The sequence below is a fragment of the Anopheles aquasalis genome, chromosome 2 (assembly GCF_943734665.1).
Source record: "Anopheles aquasalis chromosome 2, idAnoAquaMG_Q_19, whole genome shotgun sequence".
Classification (NCBI taxonomy): domain Eukaryota; kingdom Metazoa; phylum Arthropoda; class Insecta; order Diptera; family Culicidae; genus Anopheles; species Anopheles aquasalis.
In genome coordinates, this window is record NC_064877.1 from 54,179,877 (window position 1) to 54,190,646 (window position 10,770).

A 10,770-nucleotide genomic window follows, 5' to 3' on the forward strand; every position below is an offset into this window, starting at 1 on the left:
GAAACCTCATTTCATATAGAGCTCAGTCAATTAAATACACGGGGGGAGGGGGGGGGGGGCACATGTCCTATTAAAGATAAGGTGGGAATTTATGCGATGAATTTTCAATCACCTGCGATAACATGGGAATATCTTTGATAGTTGATCCTTATACGCACAGGGCTTAAGTTTTGCTTCGTTAAAAATATTCAAAAAAGTGCGTCATTCAACGGCAACATTTTTAATACCACTTGCAATTGTTTTAGGCAAAAACAGATCCGATCCGAACAGATCTATTTAATAGATCGTGATTTCCTTTGTTTAGTTTTGAGTTTGCACATTCCCAGATGCTGCTCGAAGATGATCCTCCAAGCGACATCCGCTCCTAGATAACAGTATAGATGGAATTAAGAAAAGGATTAAATATTTTAAGTAGTTGGAACTCTTTTATCTGATTGTGTCCAATGAAAAGGTACAACGTGTCTTGCTGTGTATTAGGTTCCTTCGATCAATTTGATATCTCCAGCGATCACTGCGCATGTGAGCTGAATCCTTGAAGGACAATAGGGCCCAACGGTATGATTCCAACGCACAAAGTGTTACTTCAGCTGTTAATTAACAGGCCTTAACATTACACAGAAATCTGGTTCTATGCAATCGTGTCCACAGTCCCACTATACACCGCAGGTTTCAGAACTCATGGACATTAATGTGATCACCGGTCGGTCCCCCAGTTTACACAGTTTATTTTGAGCCGTGGGTACATCCGAAAGTATCGTCAACGTGTACCGAGTGCACCGTCGCCGGTATTTCTGGTCAGCGAGAGCCTCATTGAACGTCTTCAGCTGTAAAGTACAACCGAACTAGTAGATTAATGAATGAAGGTCCCACAGTTTTCTTTCGTACACAGTTCTCAGGTTCGTAAATTACTCTTCCAACTACATTGAATAACGATAAAACGTACGAAAAAGTTCCAGTTAACCCAAGCAGAATTGCATCACTTACCAAATACACTGTGGATTGAGTTCTGTGAATATTTTCTTTTATTTAGATTATACTCCATTTCCATTTTCTTAGATTCCATACGCTTCACTGCCATTTTCTTATATCATATGTTCTAGAGGAATATTCTAATTCTCAATATAGTGACCGCCATTTCTTGTACCTTCCTTTACAAAATATGACGAAAACGAGGACTATTTTCAGTCCGATCGGTGTTGCATTTAAAATTTTTAAATTCTGTGAAATTCGGAAAAAATTGTTTTAGAAACGAACGATCCAATTCTCTATGCCATCATGTGGACTATCGATAAAAATCCTAGGCTTTCTAATTGACATGGACAGTTTCGCAATATTTGAGGCATTTTCAAGGACTAGAATTTCTAGATGGACTAAGTTTGATAAATCAATCGCTTCCGTCAAACTACTTGACTTGGTAAACCAAAAACCAAGCTTGCGAAGATTGATAAGTTTCGACAGATTTTGTAGGTCACGTGCGTTGGAAAGGCTTACTTCTCCAAAAAACAATTTCCTTAATTTTAGGCATGATTCACATAATTTGCTCAATATTTCACTTGGTATAGAATCACCATTGACATACAAATATTCTATGTGCGTCATTCGGCGAAAAAAGGATGGATCATCTATTATCATCCTTATTTCTTGTGCGTTCAATTCCATAGAGAGTTCCTTCAGTTTAGAGAACGTAAATGATCCGACGCCATCATGCGGAGGATAAATTGCCAACAGTGGACCATCGAAAGATTCTAATTGCGGTATATTTACCGCCAATCGATATTTAAGATTCGCTGCTATCCCGAGATGCTTCACAGAATTACTTCGCAGCGTTGGTATTGTATCGTGAGTACTTGAATCTTCGATACTGTGCCTTAGCTCTAGCCAACATAGCCCCAAAATAGAAGGAATCACTTCAGCTATCATTGAAAACATCATTGAAGACATGCCACCGGCAAAACTCATCGAGTCGAGATGCATCGTAATTTTGGGGTGAAGAGCCGACCATACGCGTTGAAATTCAGAATCACTCCATCTTCCTGTCCTGAAGATTAGCCTTCGGTAGCACCGGTGGGACTTTTCCAGCATTTCGATTAAACTTGCTATCTTCTGTTGAATCGTCTCTTCGTCCACTGTTTTGCGTTTCTTTGACAACGATTTACGAGGCTTAGAAATTTCCAGACCAAATCTTCTGATATACGGCGACAGGAAGATGATTCCGTTCCACTTCTGGCAAGTAAGAGATGCCTTCTTTACGCTCGCGAGATCCAAGCGATCAAATACCATGCACAGCACCTGTATCGAGGACAAAGGGCATCAAGGGAAATAGAGATATTGTTTGTTTTGAACCATTTATGATATTCCTTTCTCACCTCAACGGGCAGGGTATTGATTAAATCCATTCCCTGCAAACGTATCGCTGTGCCACAAAACAAAAAGGAAGCGTCTCTTGCGATCGATTCGCCTTTTTCCAATATTTTTCGGTGTGCAACGGGAGTTTCCGGAATTTTCCTGTCAAGGTAGCCGTTTGCTTTGAAATTTGCACATTCTAACTGGATGCGCACCCAGTTGGCCTTGGCTGAAAATTAAAAACATGCCATGGGCCCAGTTAGCAGTGAGAAGACCTATTACCACCTGGTGTCATGGAAAACTTCGGAAAACACTTCGGGAAAACAGCGGAAAATCATGGTGAAGCGTGAAACCCGTCAGTATAAACAGAAAGATATTTTTGTTGTGATCTCTGTCCCGAGCTGTCAAACAATGTGGGTTCGCGTGGTTTCCTGAAATCGCGCAATTGTCGGTGTGGGAAAAGTAAAAATCTACGCCGTTCCAAAAATCCGCGGAATACCGCTGCTTTGGGGCGGAACACATGTGCCGGGAATCGGGATTACGTGAACATGTACCGCATGCTCAGCTTGAGAAGTTTTTCCCAAAGCAAGAACAAGTTTCTCTCACACAAAACCCGCGTGGACGATTTACGTAATCGCGGGCTGCTGCTAGTCGCTGGTAAGTACGGGCCACCTGAAGATTAGAAAGCAACAGCGCAAATGGCAAATTTAAGATGAAAATATCGATAACTTGTCCACCGCAGACACGCTAAGTGAAAAACCGGCCGGCTTACGTAATACAAACAAAGCGAGCGAGCCGCGGCCAACAAACAAACCACAAATCGAATAGTGATACCACGCATAACCGAGTTCTTATCGAATAATAAGCCCTTTTTTCGGTTTGTAGATCATGGAGTGGTTAACATCAAGCGCGTACACTCGACGACACCATCGGCCGAAATCGTGTCCACGATGAGTGGCAAGAAAAGCAAAAGGAAAAAAGCGAACAAATTCACGGAACTTCTCGCTGGTAAGAGCTCGTTCGTTGGTCTGCTGGCGAAAGCCGGTTCATAATCTCAACAAACAGTACCGGCCACAGCACGGAGCTAGAACAACAATTTTCAATTCCTACTCTTTACAGTGAAAGATGGTGAAACGAAGGAAACGAAGGCCACAGTGCAGAATCTAAAGTCGAAAAAGTTGTCCAACTTTATCCACGACCAGATCGCGCTTGATTGCTGTTCGCACCGGCTAGCATCGGCGGCCGGTGATGGTGGAAACCCGGCCGGCAGCTCCACGGCAGTGCCTTCGGTTGACATCTCCAGCTGGAACTTTGAGGAAACACCGGTCATCTACATCGGAGCCGGAATGAAGGAGACGGACATTTCGCCCGACACACTGACCGAGATCCTGGAGAGTGTGCATGTGCTGAAAGAGATCCACCAAAAACGGGCACTACGCCTGGAAGCGTCCCATGAGGAGGGCATTGATCCGGTGCTCGAGGAAGAACCATTACACGAAACCGAACCAACGATTCCGGAGGAAACAGAACTGGCGTTTGAAGTGCCAGACCTTACGCTTGCAGCAGCTCGAAGCAAATCAAAACACAACAAAGCAGGCCACAGCGCTAGCGGTCCGACGTTGTTGTTGGAGAAGAACAAAAAGTTCACCTCCAAGTACTACAAAACGTCGGAGCTGGAAAGCTTGGCACGGCATCGTAGCTTTCAGATGACGCTGAATGCGTACCTGGACATTTGCATCACGACCGGTATGGTGAACCGAGCGTACGCCACGACGCTCAACTATCGCCACAAGCGTAAACGGCGCGAATTCGATATCACCATCTATAATCAGCTGATACACGCGTTCGCTGCGAAGGGTAGCTTCAGTCGCGTCCGGGATATTATGCGCGTGTTGCGCGAAGATCGCATAACGCCCACTGCACAAACCTATGCCGGTGTGTTGGAGTGTCTGGGGCGGCTCGAACGAACGGACGAGGTCCTGAAGCAAGCGCAAGCCTTTCTCCAGGAAGCTACCGGGCAGGGGTTTACGATGAACGATATTCTGGACCGTAGTAAGTTCACGCACGACCAGCGTGATGTGGTGCTGGCGTTACTACGTTCCCTGGAGCCCTCTTTTGAGCCCGCCTATCGTCCACCAATCCTTACGTACAACAATCATTTGGTCGATGCACTGAACGAACACGTGCTACCGATCGGTGCGAAGCCAACAGTGTCCCAAAGCTCCAACGAACCGCTTCCCGGTGCGGAAATAATGAATTCAAAGGCTGGATTCACGCACCACCAGTTGCAAGAGATGATGCAGCGGCAGGTTGAGCTGGAACTCAAGGGACATCTGGCAGTGAAGAGCATCGAAAAGTTTCCGGAACCAACGGAGCAAGTGTTACAATACGTAAGTATCACGCGGGGCCGGGCTCTTTCTCGCTGGCGAATTGATGTTCAATTTGTCCTTCTTTCCCCCCCCCCCCCCCCCCCCCCGGGTTTTGCAGCGCAAAGAGCTAGACGAACTGAAGAAGGTATGGGCAAAGCAGATCACGATGGCGTTCCACCGGGATTTCAACACACTGAAGGCGATCACGGAAACGAAATCGTCGCGTACGATCAATCTCTTCCCCTACCTGAAAGCCCTCTCGGTGCCACAGTTCACGGAGATTCTGCTCGATGAGGTGCACATGCTGCTCGAAGGTTCCGATACGTTCAGCTTCGTGATGCCGCACCTGCACCGCGAGCTGGGCCGCAAGGTGGAATCACGCTTTCACGTGGAGCAGAAGCGGATGAACGGGGTGGTGGCGAAAACCTGTGATATTTATGGCCGCTATGTCGATGTTCTGGCCGATGGTAACTCCAGCGATAATCCGCGGCAACTGTGGCAACGGGCGGTACACGATACGCGCCACTCGGGTCCCAGCATGGATATCGAGAGTTTGGCTTGGCCTAAAGCGGCCGTCCTCGGTGTCGGCAAGTTCCTGTACAACATCCTAAAGTGTGACCTCAAGATTAACGTCAATGCCGCCGGTCGAAGCAACCGCAAGGTGAAGCTGGTACCCGCCTTCTATACGCTCTTCCGTTACGAGGCCAAAATGGCAAAGGAACAAATCAAACCACATCCGGTGCTGATGAAACTGTACCACAAATCACAGCCCGATACGCTCAAGTTTGACATCAATCTCGTGCCGATGCTGTGCCCACCGCAACCCTGGAGTACACCCCGGAACGGTGGTTACATACTGGCGGAATCGGAACTGATACGCTTGCCACAGCAAGCTCACCTACAGACGGAGCGTATAAATGAAGCGGATCCACAGGATATGTATCCGACGCTCGATGCGCTCAATCAGTTGGCCAGCATACCGTGGGTTGTGAATGGTCCGATCCTGGACGTCATCATAGAGGTGTTTAATGCGGGTGGCAATGCGAAGCTCGATGTACCGGAGCCACCATCCGCGTTACCACCGATTCAGGACACGACACCAAAGAGTGAGATGAGTGGGTACGAGAAGTACAATCTGCTCCGTCAGCGGCTCCACCATCGGCGGAAGCAGGGTGACATGTACAGTCTCTGGTGCGATGCACTGTACCGTCTATCGCTTGCCAGTCACTATCGTGATAAGGTGTTTTGGTTACCGCAGAACATCGATTTCCGGGGCCGTGTGTATCCGATTCCACCGCATCTCAATCATCTCGGGCACGATCTGGCACGGTGTCTGCTGGTGTTTCATCAGAAGAAACCACTCGGTCCGGATGGGTTTCGGTGGTTGAAGCTACACTGTATCAATTTGACGGGGCTCAAGAAACGTGAATCGGTTGAGGAACGGTTGCGGTACGCGGATGAGATTATGGACGATATTCTCGATTCGGCCGATCGGCCACTGACGGGCCGGATGTGGTGGAGCCAATCGGATGAACCATGGCAGACGCTGTCCTGTTGCATGGAGATCGCCAAGGTACATCGGTGTCCCGACCCGGAGAGTAAGTAGCTCAGCTTCCCATTAAGGGGACCAGTTCATAATCAAGCTAATCATACGCACTGCGCTTTGGTTTTGCAGAGTTCGAAAGTGGGTTCCCCATTCACCAGGATGGTTCGTGCAATGGGCTACAACACTATGCGGCCCTCGGTCGTGATACGGCCGGTGCGATTAGCGTCAATCTGGCGCCCGCCGATGTGCCTCAGGATGTGTACAGTGCGGTGGCAGCACTGGTGGAGGAAAACCGTGCCCGGGACGCGCAGAACAATGTAAAGGTGGCCGGTATTCTCGAGGGTTACATAAAACGCAAAGTGATCAAACAAACGGTCATGACGACGGTGTACGGTGTGACGCGATATGGTGCACGGAAGCAGATCGCTCGCCAGCTGGAGTATATCGATGAGTTCCCGAAGGATTGGGTGTGGCCGGCATCAAGCTACCTCACGGTTAAAACGTTTGACGCACTGAGTGAAATGTTTACGTCCGCTAAGGAGATTCAGGATTGGTTCACCGACTGTGCCCGCCTTATATCGGCTGTTTGTGCGCAGAATGTTGAATGGGTCACACCACTGGGGCTGCCCGTTGTACAGCCATACAATCGAGGCGATCGATCAATTGCCAGTGCGAAAGGTACTAGTCAGCTGCCCGAACACTTTGCGATGGATTCGTTCGAAAAACCCAACATCATGAAGCAAAAGAATGCGTTCCCGCCCAACTTTGTGCACTCGCTGGACTCGAGTCACATGATGCTGACCTCGCTTTACTGTGAACGGGCCGGGCTGACGTTCATCTCGGTGCACGATTGCTACTGGACGCATGCCTGTACGGTGCCTATAATGAATAAGGTGCGACAAAGACCGCAGTACACCATTTATCGTGCCGTTCTGTGAGGTATTAACGATCGATCCTCCCCTTTTCCCTCTCCTGCAGATCTGTCGGGAACAGTTTGTCGCTCTGCATTCCGAACCCATCCTGGAGGATCTGTCCAAGTTCTTGGTGCAAAAGTACAGCTACGATGAGAAGTACGTTACGTGACGATCCCATCAGCACCTTCTTGTAGCATCTTTTAATTGCTTTTCCTCTTCTTTCCCCGCAGCGAAATTTGCAACGATGGCTCCGTGATAGATCTCACCAAGCGCAAGCTAAACCGTATCCTCCAGCAATGCCCCGATAAGGGTGATTTCGATCTACGGAAGGTACTGGAATCGGTTTACTTCTTCAGCTAGAGCCGCCCCGGGGGGGCCTCGTACGTTTCCTCGCATAGTATTCCTTCACCAGAAACCGACCGCAGGTTCCGGTCTAGTCAGCGCGTAGACGCGCGTGAGCGCGTGGAAGAGCAGAAAACATATTACGACAGTGACTGCCATGATCCGTAGCTACCACCATTCGTGCGGCACTCGCGGATACAGCCCTCGAATGATGCTAAGTTTGTTTTCAAACGATAACCGAATTGACTTTTGTCGATCAACGACGATGAGATGTGAGTGTCGTCGTACCGCAATCTGTGACTGTTAAGCCATAAAGTGAACAAGAAGTACTTTACTAAAAGTTTTGAATATTACGCTTTTGTGAAAGAAGAATTCGTCTCAAGCGGCGGAAGCTGTCGCGAACACGAAACTCGAGGAAGAAGCAACGACTAAAAAGGTAATTGAATTGCTATCATTGTAGAATAGTAGTTGAGATCACATGAATTGCCTTTATGTTTTTTATTGCATTTTGTCATGTTAGCCAAGAACATTCAACATTTCTGCATTCGTATGGTATATCAATAATAATGAAGGGTGTATTGAAGTTTTCTGAGTTTGCATCATAAACTTTATTGATACATTTAAATACAGTGCATGGTACGGACTTAAAATTCGTTTGACTGGGTCAGTGATTAAAAGATAAACACCTGGAACGAGGAATATAAGGAAACACTGACCGTACAACAGCCAAGTGCTAGTCACTAACTAGGCGTTACGACAGGAGTCATAATCACAAAAACAGGGTCAACACAGCATCACAACATTAAATAGGTACATCACATATCGATTGATTCCCCCGATCTACGATCTGTATCGCTGTATTCGCTCTCACTCCAGTGTCGCTATACTCTGGCGTAGCTGCAGCAGCGATTGTTTGGCCACATTTGAGAGTATTCCTTCGGGAGAGGTAGGATCTTCCCACTCCAAGATGGAACCACATTCCTCCAGTATCGCAGCGGCTTCCTCCAGCTGTTGCTTGAGCGTTTTGCCATCCCGCTTTTCCTCGCCTCGTCCGAAGGCAGACTGGGCTAGCATAATGAGCGGGGCATGCAGCTCGTACAGTACCATTGCCCTTGAGCGAGACAAGCCTGGTTCGACTACATCCAGCACCCGCAGCACATCACGACACAGATCGACCTTACGCTCGAGTAGCACATCCGGCAGTTCCACCATCTCGTACCCCGGGATCCGTCCGTACAGCTCGATCAAGCTGTGCCGTATCGAGGTATTGATGAAGTGCCGTGGATGTAGCACACTGCGGAACTTTTTGTAGAGCCCTTCATACGCTTCCAACCGGCCGGCATCGTACTCCAGACACGCCAGTTCATCCAGCTCATTGTGCATCGTCAGTATGGCCTTCTGTACTGCAGCACCACTCGTCTTGAAACCACAATCGCCACATTTCCACTCGGCATTTTCGTCTACATTGGGAAGACAGACCAATTACCATTAGTGCATCGTTCATTTGGGCCAGGGATCGCTCTTTGAGCCTACCTAACGGATTGGAGGAAATGATGATACCACCGACACATTTGTTGCACAGCAGCGAACTAAAGTGTGTTCCCAGTTCGGTTGGATCCACGCACCGTGGACACATGCAGGTGAAGAACTTGCTAGCCTTCAGAATCGCCTGCCGGGCAACCGTTCCTGTGAGCGTGTAGGTGTAGGTTGTGTATAGCTTTTCGCCCTCGGCCACATCCACCGCGACACGAGCCTCCAATCTGAAAAGGAATGGAAAATCGCGTTTCCATTAATTCATTAATATGCTTTTGAAATACTTCATTTAGAGTGACAAAGGATTTGGTTTTGTGAATTTCATTTTTTATATTTTTTCATGATCCTTTTCTATGTTTGTTTGAACTATGTTTAATTTTTTGGATCAATTCTTTGGATTAAAACATACAAAGATGTAGATTTTTAAACAAATGTGCCTCATGCATGTCTCAATGCATCTCGGTACTTTCCTAAAACCAACGTTTTCAAAGTGACTGCACATCGCATCATAAAAACTATTAAACTGATCGATTTCAAGATTTGAAAACATAATCTGTATTGATGGGCACCACAAAAGTACATTTTTTGCAGACAAGCCTTTCTAAATGTGGTGCCATGGATGAAGTTTTTAATACACAACCCAAAATACAACCAGATATTATTGAAAAGTTGTAGTTTAATACGGCTTTCAGGGAAAATAAATAACTTCAATGGGTTTTTTATAAAAAAAAGTCTTCAAAAATGAGCCTTTTTTATAAGCACGAGTTATCCTTAGTCGCCACTTAAATAATAACATCCTTTTTCTTAAAATAGTAATGAAATGAGATACAATGCCATCTTTTTCGTGAGGCGTACTCTTAAAAAAATTCTTAAACTTGCGGCATTTACCGTAAATCATATTAACTCAGTTAAAAGAAAGATAGGAATTATCCTTTTTAGTAATGCTTTTAGTTCAACCACAAAGAAACTATAAATTCGATAAAACATTAAATGGTTTGAGGAGTTTTTTTTTTGTATAACTATCGATACCAGCTCTGTTACTCCACAAAGTGCAATATAACAAGATACGTTTTGAAACCAAAATCATTGTCCAATTAGTGTCTTCGGTACAAACGAAGGTAAAAGCATGTATGATAAGTCCTTCGACCGCTTATTTGGTAAAGGAACAATTTAAAACCGAATTGACTACCATTCTAATCGTCTACCATTAAATTCACTCGAGCTCAACCGGTTGTGAGCGATGTTCATGCTAAGGATGTTTTTAGATTCTTTCCTTTAGAACCACCGGCTGCTCATGTGAGTGCGGCCATTCGAACAGTTGGAGGAAACACGTTGATGAAAAACATATGGTAACGAACAGCCGTACACCACACGTACCACAACTCTCGTAAGTGGTGTCTCTTTGGTTGAAGCTCATCAGAAGCTGAGTAACAAGCTGTGTGTTCGCCTCATTACCACGCAGACGCCGCGTCTTTACGATCACGTTTGCTCGCCCATCAGCTCGGCCACTGTGAATCGCCAAAAGCGGTGGAAAAACTCTATTTATAACCAAGGACCCCCATCCTTGCTCGCCATGAGGGCTCTAGAGAAGAGAGTCTTTGCGATCGATGTAATCGATTTTCGACACGATCGGAGTATGGCTTACCTGAATGCCTCACTCGGATGGATGGAGTGCACCACGTTCGGGACGCAGCTGTGCGCCATAATGGCAAGCTGAGGATAG

The 10,770-nt window shown here is 46.7% G+C and overlaps 2 protein-coding genes across 2 annotated transcripts in view; one reads left to right on the forward strand and one right to left on the reverse strand.

Moving 5' to 3' along the window:
* The first annotated feature begins 2,787 nt into the window (after positions 1-2,787).
* On the forward strand, positions 2,788-7,888 carry LOC126581619 (DNA-directed RNA polymerase, mitochondrial). The gene is made up of 7 exons (XM_050245411.1): positions 2,788-3,000; positions 3,229-3,351; positions 3,463-4,733; positions 4,831-6,310; positions 6,388-7,151; positions 7,237-7,328; positions 7,403-7,888. Exons 1-7 carry the CDS (start codon positions 2,892-2,894, stop codon positions 7,530-7,532), a joined length of 3,969 nt encoding a protein of 1,322 aa, XP_050101368.1. The 5' UTR covers positions 2,788-2,891; the 3' UTR covers positions 7,533-7,888.
* Positions 7,889-8,100: 212 nt separating this feature from the next.
* The window catches only part of LOC126581622 (SET domain-containing protein SmydA-8), a 3,421-nt gene continuing 751 nt past the window's right edge, over positions 8,101-10,770 (reverse strand). The window contains exons 1-3 of the mRNA XM_050245416.1: positions 10,693-10,770; positions 9,048-9,274; positions 8,101-8,974 (exon numbers count right to left, since the gene is read on the reverse strand). The exon at positions 10,693-10,770 is cut by the window's right edge and continues 751 nt beyond it. Of these exons, the coding sequence (XP_050101373.1) occupies positions 8,382-8,974; positions 9,048-9,274; positions 10,693-10,770 (898 nt within the window). The 3' untranslated portion in view covers positions 8,101-8,381. The remainder of the gene's footprint in view (positions 8,975-9,047; positions 9,275-10,692) is intronic.